This window comes from Triticum dicoccoides, chromosome 5B, assembly GCF_002162155.2.
Source record: "Triticum dicoccoides isolate Atlit2015 ecotype Zavitan chromosome 5B, WEW_v2.0, whole genome shotgun sequence".
NCBI classification, from domain to species: Eukaryota; Viridiplantae; Streptophyta; class Magnoliopsida; order Poales; family Poaceae; genus Triticum; species Triticum dicoccoides.
The window spans coordinates 659,371,408-659,394,329 of record NC_041389.1 but is presented as its reverse complement, the minus strand read 5'-3'; the positions used below and the strand labels follow the sequence as shown (position 1 = coordinate 659,394,329).

The window sequence follows — 22,922 nt, the reverse complement described above, 5'->3', positions numbered from 1 at the left end:
ACTGTGTGACCAGGCGGTCAAACCTGTAATGTGTCTGGTTTTACTCAAAACCATGTCCATGTCAGCACAAAAACCACTCAAGCGACATGAGGGACTGAACTTAACCGGTTTTAAAAATTGAGGGACTAAGATTTGCTGGTTTGAGAGTTGAGGGACCATTTTTATTTTCTGAGAGAATTGAGGGACGAAAAATATACTTATCCCTTTTCTTATTTATCATGAAGTAAGAGCCAAGCTGGAGGTGGAGTTCGAGGCGGCAGCACTGAAAATGAAGCTGCCATCAGTTTGCACATGAAGCGGCGTAGTAAGATCTGAGGTGCTCGACAAATTCGTCGATGTACCTATCGTGAAGTTCCGTATCAGCTACTACCGCCTGCATCTTCGCTGCACCTGCCACGAAGCCCCTCCTGGCCTCTTCGTCAACCATGACGGCCCGGACCGCTGTCGCGACGCCGTGGCGGTCGAACGACCCGTCGTCCTGATTCCTCACCACCTGCAACCCCACCTTCTTCGCCTCCATTTGCCACGCGTTCGGCCCTTGGTCGCCGAAGATGGGCAGCATGACAAGTGGGTGCCCGAACATGAGGCCCTCGATCAGCGAGTTCCGGCCGCAATGCGTCAGGAACCTGCCCACGGCCGTGTGCCCTAGGATGTTTACCTGAGGAACCCATCCCGTGGTCACCAGCCCCTGGCCGCGAGTGCGCTCTTGGAAACCAGGAGGAAGCATGTCCACGCCATCGTCGTCGAGTACAGCGGCACCGCTAGGCTTTCTTAGGGCCCAGAGGAAGCGCGTCCCGGCGAGCTCTAGCCCGAAGGCCAGCTCGTGCACCTGCTCCACGCGCAGTGGCACCTCGCTTCCTAGGGCGACGTAAACAACAGAGTCGGGAGGCTGTGTGTCCAGCCAGCACACGGTGGCATGCTCTGCTCCTTTGGCAGCGGCACGGCGGGCTCCGTCGGCTGACGGCGGCAGAAGGCCGAGGGGAACGACCGGCTTGCCGAGGAGCGGCGCCGCCAATGGGAAGGACTCGGGTTCCCACTCGATGCAGCTCCGCATGGCCGCGACGGTGCACCTGTCTTTTGTCAAGTTAAAGCGCCGGATGATGGACATACCCGATATGCCATAGTTGTTGTAAGCCGGGTCCATCACCTCCTGCTCGTAACGGGGAAGAGCACGTGCTCCACGGTGCTCTGGCGGCAGGTGGGGCGCGGTGGCGATCAACGCAGCGGTCGGGAGAAGCATCACGTATGGCACCTGGTGGCGGTTGGTGGTGTGGTTGGAGTTCGTTTTAATTTGTTAACCCTAACCCTAGCCCGCTTGGCGGTGGTTGGTGGCGTGGTCGGAGTTCGTTTGGTGGTGGTGCATTGGCGCTCTGCCACCTATGTGCTCAGCCTCGGAGTCCTTCTTCCATGGTGCTTGGTCTTCAGCAGCCCTGCCGGACTCGGCGGAGCGGTGCTTCATCATACTTGATGGCGGCGTATCTCGACGGCGTGGCACGGTGGAGATTCGGCGTCCGACGTGTGGCGATGGACTCGCGCAGGAGGACGAAGTTTTCTGGTGTCGTGGTGACGTCGATGGCTGAGTGGCCAGACAAGGTAGAAGCCTCAATATTTGCTCTGAAGACGGACCTGTGGAAGATGGCGGCGACGACACACGAGTGCGTCGAACCGGTTTGTACCCCAGACCCGGTATGTGGCTCAGCTGGGGCTTCCGACTTTTGATGTTAGGGTTAGGTGAATGGTCTGGGTAGTGGCCCGGTAGCACCCTGTAAGGGCATATTTATTCCCAATATGTTTTGGTGATTGATGACAATGCTTGTGCGGACTAATCGTGTGCGTTAGTTCTTTCAGAGATTCATCCATTGGCACGAGACGATTTCCTCCCCTCGGTGTTGTAATTCAAGACGGTGTAGCTCCTTCGTTTCGTTGTTGGTGGACTAGTTTCGTAGGAGTCACCGTACTATCAAGAGGGGATCCGTTTTGGTAAGACTTGGGTGGAATCACACGTACACATCATTATCACACCCGTCGTCTTTCCTTCCGCATCTCTGGAGCTGCTGTTTTCCCCTTACTATGCTCTGCTTTGCCCTAGCGGTAGTACCGCGTCCACATCGGTAGTACCGCCGAAAACTCCAAAGCGGTAGTACCGCTCTCAGAGCGGTAGTACTGCTCCAAGCGGTAGTACTGCTCTCAGAGCGGTAGTACCGCTTGGGTGTTTCGGCCGTAGTACCGCTGTGCGTCTGGGCTACTTCCGCCTCGATTCTCGAACGAATTTTTCGTGTCGGGTTTTGCGGCACTAAGGGAGGTAGTAGGGGCGGTAGTACCGCTCTAAGCGGTAGTACCGCCCTTCCCTAGCGGTAGTACCGCCCTGGCGACGAGGCCCTGGGCAGCGCGGCAGTATCGTTGGGTCTAAGCGGTAGTACCGCCAAGAGCGGTAGTACCGCTCTTCCCTGGCGGTAGTACCGCCCTGGAGTCAGGGCCCCAGGCAGCGCGGCAGTACCGCTGGGTGGAGCGGTAGTACCGCCCTTCCCCAGCGGTAGTACCGCTCTGTGCGGGGCTGGTAAGTGGGATAACGGTTGGATTGTTCTTCCCACTATATAAAGGGGTCTTCTTCCCCAAAGTTGACCTACCTCTTTCCCCCAAAGCTCCATTGTTGCTCCAAGCTCCATTTTCGCCCGATCTCTCTCCCTAGCTAATCAAACTTGTTGATTTGCTCGGGATTGGTTGAGAAGGCCCAGATCTACACTTCCACCAAGAGAAATTTGATTCCCCCCACTTATCCCTAGCGGATCTTGTTACTCTTGGGTGTTGAGCACCCTAGACGGTTGAGGTCACCTCGAAGCCATACTCCATTGTGGTGAAGCTTCATGGTGTTGTTGGGAGCCTCCAATTGTTGTGGAGATTGCCCCAATCTTGTTTGTAAAGGTACGGTTGCCGCCTTCAAGGGCTCCAATAGTGGAATCACGGCATCTCGCATTGTGTGAGGGCGTGAGGAGATTACGGTGGCCCTAGTGGCTTCTCGGGGAGCATTGTGCCTCCACACCACTCTAACGGAGACGTACTTCCCCTTAAAAGGAAGGAACTTCGGTAACACATCCTCGTCTCCACCGGCTCCATTCTTGGTTATCTTGTCCCTTTACTTTTGTAAGCTTACTCGAGTTATATCCATTGCTTGCTTGCGTGCTCATTGTCTTTGCATCATATAGGTTGTCCACGTAGTTGCACATCTAGACAACCTATTTCATTGCAAGTTTTAATTTGTTAAAGAAAAGTCTAAAAAATGTTAGTTGCCTATTCACCCCCCTCTAGTCAACCATATCGATCCTTTCAATTGGTATCAGAGCCTCGTCTCTTTATTAAGGACTTTGCCGTCCGAAGAGTATGGTTGACACCAACGACGGTGCGGAGGAGCACTCCGATGTGAATCCCGTCTCGTCTTCAACCGAAGGGGGACTCGGTCTCTCATGAGGAATTCAATGTGGCTTTAGACACATTGAAAACCTCCATGACGGCCGAGGTTAAAAGCATGTTTACTGAATTCCTAGAGGGACTCAAACTATCTACCTCGCCGATGAAAGTGGGTGATCCCACTAACAAGGTGACGGATGCTAACCCCGACAAGGGGGAAGCTAATAGTGAAAAGAGTTCGTCTACTAGTGGTAGAAATGGCACCGGCATCTATGCCCATGTGGAACCCCCGGTGTATAAAGGACCATCCCCTCTACGCATTTGAATCATGCCGGTCCTCCTCCTAAATATGTGAAAAATGAAGATTATGATTCTTGGGTTTATCGCTTCAAGCGTCACTTAAAACATGTGAATACTAACCTTTGGAGAATTATTGAAGAAGGTTTCTATCCTCATGATCCAAGCAACTTCACCCCTCGAGAAGAAGTGGACAACCAATTCAATGAGAGTGCTCTCTTCATCATCCAAGATGCTATCCTTCCCGAAGATCTCCCTCATCTTCGACCTCATGTCATGGCTAAAGAAGCATGGAAGTGTGTCGAGTGTATGTATCGAGGAAGTGCTAGCATTCAACGCTCCAACTATGAAGTGGTGCAAGATGAAGCCGATGAGTTTGCAATGAAAGAAGATGAAGAACCTCGTGAGCTCTTTCGAAGAGTGACCAAACTTGCGGTCGCACTCCGAGATCATGGGAGTAAGGACACGGATGACAACTGGATCAAGCGCAAGTTCCTCAAGGCCATGATGCCCTACAACAAGGCCATGTCCTCCGTCATCCGCCAAAGACCGGACTTCCACTCCATGACCTCTGGTGAAGTGTTGGATGAGTTTGTTGCAATGAACATCTTGGATAAGACCGCCGACAATGCGGTGCTCCGTTCCCAAAGGGCAAAGAAGCCCAATCTTGCCTTGAAGGCCAAGGTTAGTGTGGAAGAAGAAGAAGAAGAGGAAGATGAGGAGAGCAACCCCGAGGACACGAAGTATGATTATCATGAGCACATGGCTCTTGCCTCAAGACAATTTTGGAGTAAGAAGACTACAAGACCCAACTTCAACAAGAACAACTCAAGTGGCCTCAAAGGGAAGCAACGAGTTAGAACTTGTTTCAACTGTGGCAATGTCAGCCATTTCATTGCGGATTGTCCATACGAGAAGCGGGAAGACAATGGTGGCAAGTTCATTCGAAAAGACAAAGCCAAGTCCTTCCCCAACAAGAACAACTTCACCAAGAAGACTCCTTATCACGGGTTGGTGGTTCAAGAAGAATACCGTGAGGATGACGATGATGATGAAGATGGTGAAACAATGGCCATGGCATCCGTTGCCATTGTCTCAACTCCTCGGGTGTCTCTCTTCGATGCACCTAACGAGAACATCACCGCCAAGTGCCTCATGGCTAAGGCCACCAACAAGGTAACCCCCAACATCAAAACCACCATTATTCCTAACCCTCCTTCAACGGATGACTTTGATAATGGTAAGGGGTCTAATGAGGAGATCAATGAATTTGAGTCCTTCATGAGTAAGCTCAAGGGCAAATCCAAGAAGCATTTCGTTGCTCTCTTGGAACAACTTGGTGAAGCCAATGACATGATCGAGGCTCATGAAGAAACCATCACTAAGATGGAAAGTCATAGTCGTGACTATGCCGATGAGATATTGGATCTCTCTAATGCTCTTGAGGAAGAGCGTGAGCATCGTTTGGCTCTTGAGGAGTCACACAACGATGGTCATGCTAAACTAAAGAAAGATCTTGATCATGCTCTTGTTGTGTCTCGTGTTCTAGCTTCCGAGAAGGCTAAACTTGGGGTTGATCATGTTAGACTCATGGAGGAGTTTGATGTACTTGACAAGGCCCACAAGGTCTTGAAAAGTGCTCATGCCACCCTCAAGGAGTCTCATGCTCAACTCCAAGTTAAGCTAACTAAGGAAAAGGCCACATTTCCTCACATGGTCTTAATTGATAATGCAAATGCTACTAACCTATGTTGTGAGCATGTGCATCTTGTGGAGGAAAATGCCAAGTTGAAGGAACAACTTGAGAAAGGTCTTGTGTCATGCATACAAGGTGAGAAGAACCTAAATGACCTTTTGAGCAATCAAAAGGAAGTTGTGGGAAAGGAGGGAGTTGGGTTCGCACCCAAGTCCAAGAACAACAAGAAGAACAAGGAGAAGAAGAGCAAGACCAATCGACCTCCTCCGCTCACGCAAACCTTTGTGAAGGAGGGAGAAGGTGCTCCTAAGGAAGAGCGGTGAAGCCAAAGAGCGCAACGCCATCTCTCCCAACAAAGCCGGCGACTTTAACCCCTCTTATGTGTTGTGCCGTGCTAGTGATGGACATGTTTATGCTAAATTTGTTGGTTCTCCTTATGAGTACATTTAATGGTCTATTTGGGTTCCTAAGACCCTTGTTACTAACATCAAAGGACCCATTACTCAACGGGTACCTAAAACCAAGCATTGATCTCTTGTAGGTGTTTGCTTCCGGTGGGGGATCATGGTTGCTCGATAGTGGAGAAACAAATCATATGACCGGGAGCAAGGACTTGGTGGTGGACGTGCACAATATCCCATCTATGCCCACCAATGTCGAATGGGGTGATGCCTCACATTATAAGGTATTGGGTCTTGGCAAGGTTGTCATTTCTCATTATCTAACGATCGAGAAAGTCATGCTTGTTGAGTCCCTTGCGTTCAATTTACTTTCCGTTCATCAACTCGCACTCATGGGTTTTGCCACCTTCTTTGATATTGATACCGTGGCCCTCTTGTGGAGCAAGACTCTTAAAGTAGCCTTTGTTGGGCATGTCGAGAACGGTCTCTATGTGGTTAACTTCTCGGAGCAACCCACTAAGACCGCGACATGCCTAATGGCTAAAATTGATGTGGGATGGCTTTGGCATCACCGTTTAGCCCACGTCAATATGAGATCTTTGCAAAGTCTTCTCAAGGGGGACCATGTCCATGGACTAATGAATGTTAGTTTTGCCAAAGATCGTGTTTGTAGTGCTTGTATCAAAGGAAAGCTTCATGAGACGGCTCACCCTCCCACGACTATTATCTACTCGAAGAGACCCTTGGAGCTCCTCCACATGGACCTCTTTGGGCCCCCATCCTTTGATAGTCTTGGGGGTAGAAAGTACTGCTTGGTGATAGTGGATGATTATTCAAGATACACTTGGGTATACTTCTTCAAGAGGAAGAGTGAGACCCAACAAACCGTCATCGACTTTGCAAATGAAGCTCAACGTGAACATGATGCAAAGATCTTGACAATAAGAAGTGACAACGGCATCGAGTTCAAGAACTACACCTTGGATGAGTTTCTTAGTGATGAAGGGATCAAGCATCAATATTCTGCACCATATACCCCTCAACAAAATGGTGTTGCGGAGAGAAAGAACCGGACGTTGATGGATGCGGCAAGGACCATGATGGCGGAGTTCAAGTCTCCATACAACTTCTGGGCCGAAGCCATCAACACAGCCTGTCATGCATCCAATCGGCTCTATCTCCGCAAAGGCTTGAACAAGACTCCGTATGAGATACTCACCGGGAACAAGCCCAATCTCAAGTACTTCAGGCTGTTCGGGTGTAAGTGTTTCATTCTCAAGAAAGGTGTTCGTTTGTCTAAATTTGAAGCTAGAGCTCATGAGGGCATATTTGTTGGTTATGCTACAAACTCTCATGCTTACCGTGTTCTCAACAAGTCCAACGGACTCATTGAGGAGACGTGTAACGTAGAGTTTGATGAAAATAACGGCTCCCAAGTGGAGCAAAGTGGTACTTGTGATGTAGGTGATGAAATTCCTCCCCAAGCCATAAGAAGAATGGGTATTGGTCATATCCTACCCATTGAGGAACCCCTTGTGGCCGAAGGAGAAGGACAATGCTCCACTCAAGTGGAGCCATCACCTCCCCAAGACCCACATGCTTCCGAAGAACAAAGTGAAGGTCCTCAACCTCGTGAACAAGACCAAAGGCAAGATCAACCTCGAAAAGGTGGTGAACCTCTAAATGATGCCCAAGGTCAAGTTCTCCTCCTCGAGCAAGTTCAAGATCATGAGCAAGCTCAAGATCAAGAACAAGCTCAAGACGGTGCTCAAGATAATCAAGTTAACCCTCCTCCTTCCACATCCGAGGAGGAATTAGAGCGTCGTGCCGCGAAGATTGCTTCGAAGCTCACCACCCAAGGCCATCTCATGGAAAATGTGGTTGGAAGCCTAAGAAAGGGGGTAAGCACTCGTAGACAATTAGCAAACTATTGTGAACATCACGTATTTGTCTCTTGTGTTGAACCCCAAAAGGTCTATGAGGCGCTCGAAGACTCGGATTGGCTCAATGCCATGCATGAAGAACTCAACAACTTCAAGTACAACAAAGTGTGGAGATTGGTGCCAAGGCCATCGGGGGACCACAACGTCATTGGAACCAAGTGGATTTTCAAGAACTAGCAAGATGCTCATGGGAACATCATTCGCAACAAGGCAAGATTGGTAGCACAAGGCTACTCCCAAGTCGAGGGTATCGACTATGGTGAAACCTTTGCTCCCATTGCTCGTCTTGAATCCATACGTTTGTTGATTGCTTATGCTTCCCATCACAACTTTAAGTTGCAACAAATGGATGTGAAAAGTGCTTTCCTTAATGGTCCTATTAATGAGTTGGTCTATGTCAAGCAACCCCCTGGGTTCGAGGATCCCTACTTCCCGGATCATGTGTATCAACTCGATAAGGCACTCTATGGCCTTAAACAAGCCCCACGTGCGTGGTATGACCACCTTACCGAGTTGTTACAAGATCGTGGATTTGAAGTGGGGCTAATCGATCCCACTCTTTTTACTAAGAAGGTCAAAGGGGAGTTGTTTGTATGCCAACTATATGTTGATGACATTATCTTTGGTTCCCCTAACAAAGCTTTCAATGAGGAATTTGCCGCTCTCATGACCTCCAAGTTCCAGATGTCTTCAATGGGAGATTTGAAGTTCTTCCTTGGTTTTGACATTAAACAAAGACGAGAAGGAACCTTCATCAACCAAGCAAAATACACTCAAGACATGCTAAAAAGATTCAAGCTAAGTGATGTCAAGCCGGCTACTACTCCAATGCCCACCAAGTGCCAACTTGACATTGATCCCAATGGTAAAGCGGTGGATCAAAAGGTATATCTCTCCATGATTGGCTCCTTGCTTTACCTTTGTGCATCTAGACCGGATATCATGTTGAGTGTGGGGATGTGTGCATAGTTTCAAGCCGCACCGAAGGAAAGTCACTATGTGGCGGTCAAGCGAATCTTTCGATATTTGGCTCATACCCCAAACTTTAGCTTATGGTACCCAAGAGGGGCAGACTTCAAGCTTGAAGGATTTACGGATTCCGATTGGGCGGGAGACAAAGTGGATAGGAAGTCCACTTCCGGAGGGTGCCAATTTCTTGGGTGCTCTTTGGTGAGTTGGTCTTCCAAAAAGCAAAGTTGTGTGTCTCTCTCGTCCACGGAAGCGGAATATGTGGCGGCCGGTAGTTGTTATGCACAACTCTTAAGGATGAGGCAAACTTTAAAGGAATACAGTGTCATTTGTGACAAAGTGCCTCTTTGGTGTGACAACGAAAGTGCCATCAAGATTTCTCTCAACCCGGTGCAACACTTCAAGACGAAGCATATTGAAATTCGGTATCATTTCATCTGGGATCACATTAGGCGAGGGGAGATCGAGCTCAAGTATGTCAACACTCATGATAACCTTGCAGATATTTTCAAAAAGTCCTTGGATGAAGCAAGATTTCATGAGTTAAGGCATGAGCTAAATATCATTGATTCGAGCAATGTGACTTGAACCCTTGCACACCGCACCCCACTCAACTTGGTATCTTGCTTAGATGTAGGCATGGACATAGGGGGAGTGTTGTTCTCTCAATGAACTTTCCCTCCCCCCATTATGCATAAAATGATCAACTCTTTCACAATAGCCATTTTTGATGGTACTTGTGCTTCAAAGACGAGTTTTGGTCATGGGCCCAAGGATAATTCTTCGTGGTGCCATACCAATTGACTCAAACATAGGTGGCTCTGGCTACCGCCCTCTCCTGAGAGAGGCCAGAGCTTGCTCTGTTTCGTGTGGTTGTTTGTGTTTGAGTTGTTTCTGGTCTGTTGTGTGTGTGTGTGTTGTCGCGTCGGTCCTCTCGTTCTGTTGGCTTTGCTTTCCGTTTCTTTTTGAGCGTTAGCCGTTGGTCTAGAAGCAGCGTGGTTGCTGAAGTGGTACTACCGCCCTCCAGAGTGGTACTACCGCTCCCAGCGGTACTACCGCCCTCCAGAGTGGTACTACCGCTCCTAGCGGTACTACCGCCCTCCAGAGCGGTACTACCGCTGTGAGGCGCGGGCTGGGGGTTATATCGGGGGCAGGGGGAGTTTCTTCTCCCCCATACCCATTCGCTCACCCCTTCGCCCCGTTCGTCTCTCTCTTCAGCAACCGGCACTGCGGGAGGGCTCCGGCGGATCTCCCTCTCCGGGGCGCTCCTCTCCGTTTCCTTCGGTGGAATCGATCCCCACCTTGTCCTCTTGCCATGGATGCCGGTATTGCCCCCATTCCCTGTTTCCTTTTGTCTAGATTTCCAATCTAGCGTTCTTGGGGCAATAGCAGTTGCATCTCTAGATTTTTGTCCAGATCTAGGCTTGAGTAGGATGGAGAATGCTTCTAGACTGTTTGGATTAGTGTTTGGTTGGAGTATTTTTGAATTTGGTAGGACGGTAGTACCGGATCTGACCATGGTAGTTGGAAACTGTTGTTCCCCACCTCGAGCGGTACTACTGCTCTCCCAGAGCGGTACTACTGCTGAGAGTGGTACTACCGCTCTACCAGAGCGGTACTACTGCTTGGGGAGGTACTACCGCTCAAGGGTCACGGTACTACCGCCCTCTACCCAGTTCCATCATCCTCCAACCTTTCAGTGATCTTTTTGTTCGTGTTTGTGGCTTACGCTTGTTCTTTCTGGTTGTTTTGCGTGTTTGTGTGTGTGGTTCCAGGTGATGAGGTTCCTGAGCATCAGGCTCGTCGTGTCAACCCCGGTCGTGCTTCGTCCAAGCGCTACCACACCACTGAGCCCACTGAGCCTGCCGGAGGATCTTCCAGTGCTCAACCTCCTCCCCAACTGCCGAAGAAGCCTGGGGTCAAGCCAAAGCAAAGCAAAACCGTGCCAGAAATGCCGCCCAAGGAGTTCTGGGCAAGGCGCCGCCGCAACCTGTATGAGGTCGACCAAGATCCCACTTTGGTCAACCGTCCATTCTGGAACAGGTTCCAGTTTGCCATCTATTTTGATGTCCTCAAAGCCAAGAAGAATCTCTATGTCAACGTGCACTTCATCGACACCGAGCATATGGAGAATGATCCTGACTACTTTGGTGAAGCTCTTCAGATGTGCACTCAGCTGAACATTCTCGGGATCATGCAATTCAACAAGGACTATGATGCTGATATTATGGCCCAATTCTATGCCACGGTTCACCTTGGGACCGATGAGGATAGGACTCTGACTTGGATGACAAATGGCAAGTTGCTGTCAGTCAAGTGGAAAGCTTTCATGCAGTTGATTGGGGTGGAAGATCTTGGACTTGAGTCTGCTGTCGGCTTTCGCCCCCACCGTCGTGCCAATGCCACTCACAAGCAAGCTCTGTGGCCCTACTGCAATCTGAGGATCAACCATGAGACGAAGAAGGAGACCTATGAGCTGCCTGCCTATCTGGACATTCTTCACCGTATCTTCAGAGAAACTCTTTTCCCTCGCATCGGGAATCTGGACCAGGTTCACTCTTATCTCGTGGACATGCTTCTCTTCTGTCAGCGGGAGAAGGGGCAGAGCACTGGAGAGTCCTTGGATATCTCTCATGTTATGTGGTCTGAGCTGGTTTCTGCTATCTCCGAGCGCAAGTGCCCGATTTATGGTCCGTTCATTATGCTGCTCATTGAGAAGGCCTGGGATCGTATCTATCCCAAGGTGGTGCTGGAGCTTGGAGACTTGGTTTCTCATGATGTCAAGAGTCTGAGGAAGAAGGATAACTGGGGCACTCAGGCCCCTAGGACTGGAGTTCCTTCATCTGCTGCTGCCATGGAGACTGAGGAGGAGTTTGGGGCTGAGGCTGAGGATGAAGATGATGACTACGTGCCTTCTGAGAAGCTGTTCTGCATGGAATCTCACGGTCAGTACATGACTCATGTGGCTGAGAAGAAGGCTCGAGGTCGCCACAAGGAGCTCATGCATCATATGGGTGCTATTGTGATTAGTGGTTCTGAGGATCAGCTTACTGAGGAGGAGGAGTGGATTCAGCAGCACTGCCCCTAGACTGATTCTGATGCTGAGCACTTCCCGACCGATGATGGCACCGCAGATGGTCCCTCTGAGATCTGATGGGTGTCCATCGTTTACCTTCACCTGGAGCCGTAGCATCACTCCCTCTCCTTTTTGGTGTCTCGCTGCCAAAGGGGGAGAGAGTTTAGGGATTTACGTCTTGTGTCTTTCGTCGTTTGTGTTTGTGCTTTCGCTTGTCGTCTTATTTGGTTTGTGTCTGTGAGACCTAAGTTCTGGTTCTATCAGTAAGACCTAAGCTCGAGTCATATGGTGTGAGACATATGCTACCTTATCTCTTCGTATCTTTATCTATGTCTATCTAGCTTATGAGTTCCATGCTTATCTTGTTATATATATATGTTGCTCTCATATCATGCTTAGGTAGTTGGTCTCTAAAATGTAGGGGGAGCATTGTTTCTGGCTTCTGTGCCGTGCAGTCCAAAGCACCTTTCTAAGTAGCACACATCCAGGGGGAGCCCTTCTACATTTTAGGACGGTTGTACTTTTGCGCTTATCCTATATCTTTCATATTGTGCAAATCCCGTATTGTCATCAATCCACCAAAAAGAGGGAGATTGTAAGGGCATATTTATTCCCAATATGTTTTGGTGATTGATGACAATGCTTGTGCGGACTAATCGTGTGCGTTAGTTCTTTCAGAGATTCATCCATTGGCACGAGACGATTTCCTCCCCTCGGTGTTGTAATTCAAGACGGTGTAGCTCCTTCATTTCGTTGTTGGTGGACTAGTTTCGTAGGAGTCACCGTACTATCAAGAGGGGATCCGTTTTGGTAAGACTTGGGTGGAATCACACGTACACATCATTATCACACCCGTCGTCTTTCCTTCCGCATCTCTGGAGCTGCTGTTTTCCCCTTACTATGCTCTGCTTTGCCCTAGCGGTATTACCGCATCCACAGCGGTAGTACCGCCGAAAACTCCACAGCGGTAGTACCGCTCTCAGAGCGGTAGTACCGCTCTCAGAGCGACCGCTTGGGTGTTTCGGCCGTAGTACCGCTGTGTGTCTGGGCTACTTCCGCCTCGATTCTCGAACGAATTTTTCGTGTCGGGTTTTGCGGCACTAAGGGAGGTAGTAGGGGCGGTAGTACCGCTCTAAGCGGTAGTACCGCCCTTCCCTAGCGGTAGTACCGCCCTGGCGACAGGGCCTTGGGCAGCGCGGCAGTACCGCTGGGTCTAAGCGGTAGTACCGCCCTGGAGTCAGGGCCCCAGGCAGCGCGGCAGTACCGCTGGGTGGAGCGGTAGTACCGCCTGGAGCGGTAGTACCGCCTGGAGCGGTAGTACCGCCCTTCCCCAGCGGTAGTACCGCTCTGTGCGGGGCTGGTAAGTGGGATAACGGTTGGATTGTTCTTCCCACTATATAAAGGGGTCTTCTTCCCCAAAGTTGACCTACCTCTTTCCCCCAAAGCTCCATTGTTGCTCCAAGCTCCATTTTCGCCCGATCTCTCTCCCTAGCCAATCAAACTTGTTGATTTGCTCGGGATTGGTTGAGAAGGCCCAGATCTACACTTCCACCAAGAGAAATTTGATTCCCCCCACTTATCCCTAGCGGATCTTGTTACTCTTGGGTGTTGAGCACCCTAGACAGTTGAGGTCACCTCGAAGCCATACTCCACTGTGGTGAAGCTTCGTGGTGTTGTTGGGAGCCTCCAATTGTTGTGGAGATTGCCCCAATCTTGTTTGTAAAGGTCCGGTTGCCGCCTTCAAGGGCTCCAATAGTGGAATCACGGCATCTCGCATTGTGTGCGGGTGTGAGGAGATTACGGTGGCCCTAGTGGCTTCTTGGGGAGCACTGTGCCTCCACACCGCTCTAATGGAGACGTACTTCCCCTTAAAAGGAAGGAACTTCGGTAACACATCCTCGTCTCCACCGGCTCCACTCTTGGTTATCTTGTCCCTTTACTTTTGCAAGCTTACTCGAGTTATATCCATTGCTTGCTTGCGTGCTCATTGTCTTTGCATCATATAGGTTGTCCACGTAGTTGCACATCTAGACAACCTATTTCATTGCAAGTTTTAATTTTTTAAAGAAAAGTCTAAAAATTGTTAGTTGCCTATTCACCCCCCCTCTAGTCAACCATATCGATCCTTTCACACCCCTTCATCATTTTGATGTTAGGCTTAGATGAGTGGTCTGGGTAGTGGCCCAGCTAGCAAGCCTTCATCATTTGGATAGGAGTAGTGGCATATGTTGCCAAGATGGCGGATTCAGACATATTGTTGTAATACTTTGTAAGGTCCTCGGAAATAATCAATAAAGTGGCCGTATGCATCTCCCAGATGCAGAGGCCGGGGGTCATCCTCCTTTTCTTAAAAAAATATGTGTTTATTCATTTATTTTAATCTCTCTATAGCCTATATTAAAATTATCAAAACATCTTATAATAGTGAATGAGGGAGTAGATTTTTGTCAGAGATGTTAGGGCATCTCCAACTTGTGACTCTAAATACACACACATACATCTGGACGTAGTGTGTCATCCAATGCGGTCCCCTAACATAGTCCGCTCCCGCCCCCTCTCCCGCGCGAAGCAGTTTCCGCGCATTTATGCCGACCGATGCCGCTCCAGAGCGCCAGCACTGTATTCATGTCAGCCCAGAGCGAACGCGACCCCACACGGGAGCTGGCATTGAAGCAGGACGCCTACCGAGAGCACTGCCGGTGCCGTGTTTCGCCTGTCTGTTCAATGCCGTTGCTGCGTGACTAGACGGGACGAAGGGATTATCTACCGCATTCAAACCGGTTGCTCCGACCGAGAAACCAACTCTGGTGCCCAACACACTGCGCCACCTGGCCTGGCAGGCACCTGCTATTTAAGCGCAGCCTCGCGCGACACCATCCGCACCACAAACACATCCTCTTCCAGTCCTCATTGCACCACCTCCGCCATGACCGCGAGCTCTTGGGCAATATGGAATGGCCTTTCAATGGAGAAGAAGCATGAGGTGGAAGGCCTTGCAGTCGGCTGGCAGGACCGTCATGCGCGGCGGACAGAGGCAGGCATGCCAGCGAGCTTGCCGGAGGTGAGCGACAACGACCCCACGATAGAGGACGCCTCCGATGATGAGCCGGAGCCCCTGTCCATGCTGGCTTGACCATGAACCAGGCGTATGCACACTTCGTCGCCATCAAATTTAAAACTACTCTATGTTTAGTAAATATGATTTCCTTCGAAATTTTTGGACCTAATTTATGTGTAGTGCGCGTGCACTAGAGCCTGCCACACCGAACTACTAGATATTTCGATTATTTTTTTGCACGTATTAAAAACATTCATCTGTGGCGGCCGGGTGTATTACTGGCCCACCACTGTCGGCTCATGTACCTGTGATAGGCGCAGAGTACGAGCCCGCCACTGTTTGCTTTAAACTAGCCACAGTGGGAGTAACTTCAGAAGTAACATCGAGTCCAACTCAGCAAATTTGCTTATGTGGCAATGAGTTAATGAGGAGAGAGGTAGTTATAGTAACTTAGCTAGTTACTATAACATCACATGTCCCAATGCAATATGAGTCTATAACCTAATAAATGAAGCTTTGCATGTTACCACACTTATGTTACTACCCACTATGAAGGTAGTAACATAGTCTAGGGAACTATGTATGTTACTAGTGTATGTTACTCACCATTATGACTAGTCTTATCACGCGGACAAATATATAAGAGTTTACGCGTGCTAGGTATATATATCCGCCGCCACTGATGTGTCGATTCCTGTGACGTGTACACCCTGCTACCTGCTATGTCTTGAGCTTGCGTTGGTTTTCCCCGAAGAGGAGAGGGTGATGCAGCAAGTGTACCATAAGTATTTCCCTGAGTTTTTGAGAACCAAGGTATCAATCCAGTAGGAGGCTCCTCAAAAGTCCCATGCACCTACACAAACAAACTGAGAACTCGCAACCAACGCAATAAAGGGGTTGTCAATCCCTTCACGGCTACTTGCGAAAGTGAGATCTGATAGAGATAGTATGATAAGATAAATATATTTTTGGTATTTTATAATATAGATGCAAAAGTAAAGATGCAAATAAAAGTAGATTGGAAGCAAATATGATAAGAGATAGACCCGGGGGCCATAGGTTTCACTAGAGGCTTCTCTCGAGATAGCATAAGTATTACGGTGGGTGGACAAACTACTGTCGAGCAATTGATAGAAAAGCGAATAATTATGAGATTATCTAGGCATGATCATGTATATAGGCATCACGTCCAAAACAAGTAGACCGACTCCTGCCTGCATCTACTACTATTACTCCACACATCGAGCGACTCCTGCCTGCATCTAGAGTATTAAGTTCACAAAGAACAGAGTAACACATTAAGCAAGATGACATGGTGTAGAGGGATAAACTCATGCAATATGATATAAACCCCATCTTGTTATTCTCGATGGCAACAATACAATACGTGTCTTGCAACCCTTTCTGTCACTGGGTAAGAACACCACAAGATTGAACCCAAAGCTAAGCACTTCTCCCATGGCAAGAAAGATCAATCTAGTAGGCCAAACCAAACCAATAATTCGAAGAGACTTGCAAAGATAACTCAATCATACATAAAAGAATTCAGAGAAGATTCAAATATTATTCATAGATAAACTTGATCATAAACCCATAATTCATCGGATCTCGACAAACACACCGCAAAAAGAGATTACATCGAATAGATCTCCACAAAAGAGGGGGAGAACATTGTATTGAGATCCAAAAAGAGAGAAGAAGCCATCTAGCTAATAACTATGGACCCGTAGGTCTGTGGTAAACTACTCACAACTCATCGGAGGGGCAAGGATGTTGATGTAGAGGCCCTCCATGGTCGATTCCCCCTCTGGCAGAGTGCCGGCGAAGGCTCCAAGATGGGATCTCGCGGATACAGAAGGTTATGGCAGTGGAAATTGTGTTTCGTGGTGCTCCTAGATGTTTTCAGGGTACGTAGGTATATATAGGAGGAAGAAGTACATCGGTGGCCGCCCGAGGGGCCCACGAGACAGGGGGCGCGCCCTACAGGGGGGGCGCCCTCCTATCTCGTGGCCGCCTTGGTTGCTTCTTGGCTTGCACTCAAAGTCCTCCGGATCACGTTCGTTCCAAAAATCACGCTCCCGAAGGTTTCATTCCATTTGGACTCCATTTGATATTCCTTTTCTTCGAAATACTGAAATAGGCAAAAAAAAACAACAATACGGGCTGGGCCTCCAGTTAGTAGGTTACTCCCAAAAATGATATAAACGTGTAAAATAAAGCCCATAAACATCCAAAAGGTGTAATATAATAGCATGGAACAATCTAAAATTATAGATACGTTGGAGACGTATCAAGCATCCCCAAGCTTAATTCCTGCTCGTCCTCGAGTAGGTAAATGATAAAAAGAGAATTTTTGATGTGGAATGCTACCTAGCATAATTCTCAATGTAATTTTCTTTATTGTGGCATGAATGTTCAGATCCAAATGATTCAAAATAAAAGTTCATATTGATAAAGAAATAGTAATACTTCAAGCACACTAATCAAAGTAATCATGTCTTCTCAAAATAACAAGGCAAAAGAAAGTTCATCCCTACAAAATCATATAGTTAGGCTATGCTTCATTTTTGTCACACAAAGATGTTCCCAACTTCTATACCCCCGATGACAAGCCAATCAATTGTTTCATACTTAAATAATCTCAAACTTTTTCAACCTTCACGCAATACATGGGCGTGAGCCATGGATATAGCACTATGGGTGGAATAGAATATGATGATGGGGATTGTGTGGAGAAGACAAAAAAAGGATAAAGTCTCACATTGACGAGGATAATCAACAGGCTCTGGAGATGCCCATCAATTGATGTCAACATGAGGGATTGCCATGCAACAGATGCACTAGAGCTATAAATGAATGCTCAACAAAAGAAAACTAGTGGGTGTGCATCCAACTTGCTTGCTCACGAAGACCTAGGGCATTTAAGGCAGCCCATCGTAGGAATATACAAGCCAAGTTCTATAATGAAAAATTCCCACTAGTATGAAAAAGACAACATATGAGACTCACTATATGAAAAACATGGTGCTACTTTGAAGCACAAAATATGAGACTCACTACATGAAGAACAAGGTGCTACTTTGAAGCACAAGTGTGGAAAAAGAGATAGTAACATTGCCCTTTTTATTTTTATTTTTTTTATTTTCCCCCTTCTTTTTTTCTTTTTTTGGGCCTTTCTTTTTTTTCTTTTGGCCTTTCTTCTTCTTTTTTTTCTTTTTTTCTTTGGGCAATGTTCTAATAATGATGATCATCACACTTCTATTGATTACAACATATGAATTACAACTCGAAACTAGAACAAGATATGACTCTATATGAATGCCTCCGGCGGTGTACCGGGATGGTGCAATGAATCAAGAGTGACATGTATGAAAAATAATGCATGGTGGCTTTGCCACAAATATGATGTCAACTACATGATCATGCAATGGCAATATGACAAAAGTAAAGTATGTCATAAATATGATAAACGGAACGGTGGAAAGTTGCATGGAAATATATCTCGGAATGGCTATGGAAATGCCATAATAGGTAGGTATGGTGGCTGTTTTGAGGAAGATATAAGGAGGTTTATGTGTGATAGAGCGTATCATATCACGGGGTTTGGATGCACCGGCGAAGTTTGCACCAACTCTCAAGGTGAGAAAGGGCAATGCACGGTACCGAAGAGGCTAGCAATGGTGGAAAGGTAAAAGTGTGTATAATCCATGGACTCAACATTAGTCAAAAGAACTCATATACTTATTGCAAAAATTTAGAAGTCATCAAGAATCAAGTACTACGCGCATGCTCCTAGGGGGATATATTAGTAGGAAAAGACCATCGCTCGTCCCCGACCGCCACTCATAAGGATGCACAAGCTAGGTACACTTCATGTTTCAAATTTGTTACACAACTTTAACCATACGTGCATGCTACGGGACTTGCTAACTTCAACACAAGCATTATTTAAATTCATAATCACCCAACTAGCATGACTTTAATATCACTACCTCCATATCTCAAAACAATTATCAAGTATCAAATTGATCGTAGCATCCAATTCACTTCCTATGATAGTTTTTATTATACCCAACTTGGATGCTCATCATTCTTGGACCAATTTTGTAACCATAGCAAATACCATGCTGTTCTAAAAGACTCTCAAAATAATATAAGTGAAGCATGATAGACTAGAAATTTCTTGAAAATTAAGACACAACCGTGCTCTAAAAGATATAAGTGAAGCACTAGAGCAAAAACTATCAAGCTCAAAAGATATAAGTGAAGCACATAGAGTATTCTAAAAAAATTCTAATCAAATAGGCTTCTCCCAAAAGGTGTGTACAGCAGGGATGATTGTGGTAAACTAAAAAGCAAATACTAATATAATACACGACGCTCCAAGCAAAAGACATATCATGTAGCGAATAAAAATATAGCTCCAAGTAAAGTTACCAATGAATGAAGACCAAAGAGGGGATGCCTTCCCGGGGCATCCCCAAGCTTAGGCTTTTGGCTATCCTTGAATATATTGGGGTGCCATGGGCATCCCCAAGCTTAGACTCTTGCCACCCTTTATTCCATAGTCCATAAAAGCTTTACCCCAAACTTGAAAACTTCACAACAAAAAACTCAACAGGAAATCTTATAAGCTCCGTTAGTGAAAGAAAACAAAACCACCACATAAGGTACTGCAATGAACTCATTATTTATTTATTTTGGTGTTAAACCTACTGTATTCCAACTTCTCTATGGTTTATAAACTAATTTACTAGCCATAGATGCATCAAAATAAGCAAACAACACACGAAAAACAGAATCTATCAAAAACAGAACAGTCTGTAGCAATCTGTAACTAACGCAAACTTCTGGAACTCTAAAAATCCTACCAAAATAGGACGTACTGGAAAATTTGTTTGTTGATCAGCAGCAAAAAAGAATAAATGCAAAATCACGTTTCTGTGATTTATTGAATTTTTTCTCGTGAGCGCAAAGTTTCTGTTTTTCAGCAGAATCAAATCAACTATCATCATAGTTTATCCTATAGGTTCTACTTGGCACAAACACTAATTAAAAGATAAAAACACATCTAAACAGAGAGTAGATGAAAGATTTATTACTAAACAGGAGCAAAAGCAAAAAACATATAGAAAAATTGGGTTGCCTCCGAACTAGCGCTATCGTTTAACGCCCCTAGCTAGGCATAAAAGCGAAGATAGATCTAACTTGTGCCATCTTTAATTTTCAGTTTTTTTGGCGGAGTCATGCTCGAATCTGGGAGGTTCTTTACGTTTCCCTTCATACTCGGAAATTTTTAGATCTAAAGAATCCAACCGCTTATTGCAAAGAGTAATCAACATATTCATGCGGTGAAGATTTCCGCTAACACTTTTAAGGGGCTCAAGAGATTTTTGTAACTTCGCAAATCTTTCCAAGCACTTGTGTTTCTTCTTGGGTAGGATGTGATCCTCCCTTTTGAGGTAGTGTTCCCACTATTCCCTCTATAATTTCATGAGCAATACACGGATCAATTTCAATAAAATTTCCCTTGGCAATGCAATCCAAGAGTTGTCTATGCGTCATATTTAGCCCAACATAAAAATTGCGAAGAAGAATTCTAATGTTCACCTCTAGGGTGCACTTGTGATAAGATTCCATCATCCTATACCAATCATCTTTTAAGTTTTCTCCTTGCCTTTGCTTGAAGTGAAGAACTTCAAACTCGGGAGACATTTGAGAGGATAAGGAACTAGCCATAACAACGAGGCAAATGAGCAAACACACGGGCAACGGAAAAAGGCAAGAGAAAAAGAGAGGAGGAGAGAGATTGGGAAAGAGAGGGCGAATAAAATGGCAAGGGTGAAGTGGGGGAGAGGAAAATGAGAGGCAAATGGCAAATAATGTAAATGTGAGGGAGATGGGTTTGTGATGGGTACTTGGTATGTCTTGACTTGAGCGAAGACCTCCCCGACAACGGCGCTAGAAATCCTTCTTGCTATGTCTTGAGCTTGCGTTGGTTTTCCCCGAAGAGGAGAGGGTGATGCAGCAAGTGTAGTGTAAGTATTTCCCTCAGTTTTTGAGAACCAAGGTATCAATCCAGTAGGAGGCTCCTCAAAAGTCCCACGCACCTACACAAACAAACTGAGAACTCGCAACCAACACAATAAAGGGGTTGTCAATCCCTTCACGACCACTTGCGAAAGTGAGATTTGATAGAGATAGTATGATAAGATAAATATATTTTTGGTATTTTATAATATAGATGCAAAAGTAAAGATGCAAATAAAAGTAGATTGGAAGCAAATATGATAAGAGATAGACCCGGTGGCCATAGGTTTCACTAGAGGCTTCTCTCGAGATAGCATAAGTATTACGGTGGGTGAACAAATTACTGTCGAGTGCTACCTCTTGAGCACTGCGTTGGTTTTCCCCGAAGAGGAGAGGATGATGCAGTAAAGTAGCGTAAGTATTTCCCTCAGTTTTTGAGAACCAAGGTATCAATCTAGTAGGAGACCACGCACAAGTCCCTCGTACCTACACAAAACGATAGCTACTCGCAACCAACGCGATTAGGGGTTGTCAATCCCTTCATGGTTACTTACGAGGGCGAGATCTGATAGAGATGATAAATAATATTTTTGGTATTTTTGTTAGATAGATGCAAAGTGAAAAGTAAAAGGCAAAGTAAAAACAAAGCAAGTAAATAAAGTGATAGAGATTGATATGATGAGAATAGACCCGGGGGCCATAGGTTTCACTAGTGGCTTCTCTCAAGAGCATAATTATTCTACGGTGGGTGAAGAAATTACTGTTGAGCAATTGACAGAATTGAGCATAGTTATGAGCATATCTAGGCAATGATCATGTATATAGGCATCACGTCCAAGACAAGTAGATCGAAACGATTCTGCATCTACTACTATTACTCCACTCATCGACCGCTATCCAACATGCATCTAGAGTATTAAGTTAAAAATAGAGTAACGCCTTAAGCAAGATGACATGATGTAGAGGGATAAATTCATGCAATATGATAAAAACCCCATCTTGTTATCCTCGATGGCAACAATACAATACGTGCCTTGCAACCCTTTCTGTCACTGGGGAAGGACACCGCAAGATCGAACCCAAAGCTAAACACTTCTCCCATTGCAAGAACTACCAATCTAGGTGGCCAAACCAAACGGATAATTTGAAGAGACTTGCAAAGATAACTCAATCATACATAAAAGAATTCAGAGAAGATTCAAATATTTTCCATAGATAATCTGGATCATAAACCCACAATTCATCGGTCTCAACAAACACACCGCAAAAAGAAGATTACATCGAATAGTTCTCCACAAGAGAGGGGGAGAACATTGTATTGAGATCCAAAAAGAGAGAAGAAGCCATCTAGCTACTAGCTGTGGACCCAAAGGTCTGAAGTAAACTACTCACACTTCATCGGAGAGGCTACGTGTTGATGTAGAAGCCCTCCGTGGTAGATGCCCCCTCCGGCGGAGCTTCGGAATAGGCCCCAAGATGGGATCTCGTGGATACAGAAAGTTGCAGCAGTGGAATTAGGTTTTTGGCTCCGTATCTGATCTGTCGGGGGTACGTAGGTATATATAGGAGGAAGGAGTACGTCGGTGGAGCAACAGGGGGCCCATGAGGTAGGGGGGTGCGCCCAGGGGGGCGCGCCCTCCACCCTCGTGACCGGCTCTTTTTTTCCTTGGAGCAGGGTCCAAGTCTCCTGGATCACATTCGGTGAGAAAATCACGTTCCCGAAGGTTTCATTCCGTTTGGACTCCGTTTGATATTCCGTTTCTTCGAAACACTGAAATAGGCAAAAAACAGCAATTCTGGGCTGGGCCTCCGGTTAATAGGTTAGTACCAAAAATAATATAAAAGTGGAAAATAAAGCCCAATATAGTCCAAAACAGTAGATAAAGTAGCATGGAGCAATAAAAAATTATAGATACATTGGAGATGTATCAGGCATCCCCAAGCTTAATTCCTGCTCGTCCTCAAGTAGGTAAATGATAAAAAAGAATTTTTGATGCGGAGTGATGCTTGGCATAATTTCAATGTAATTCTTCTTAATTATGATATG

The 22,922-nt window shown here is 46.5% G+C and overlaps 1 protein-coding gene across 1 annotated transcript in view; it reads right to left on the bottom strand.

The window, feature by feature from the left end:
- Positions 1-198: 198 nt before the first annotated feature.
- Positions 199-22,922, bottom strand: part of LOC119310424 (UDP-glycosyltransferase 91D2-like) — a 93,705-nt gene continuing 70,981 nt past the window's right edge. The window contains exon 2 of the mRNA XM_037586184.1: positions 199-1,252. Coding sequence (XP_037442081.1) covers positions 281-1,252 — 972 coding nt within the window. The 3' untranslated portion in view covers positions 199-280. The remainder of the gene's footprint in view (positions 1,253-22,922) is intronic.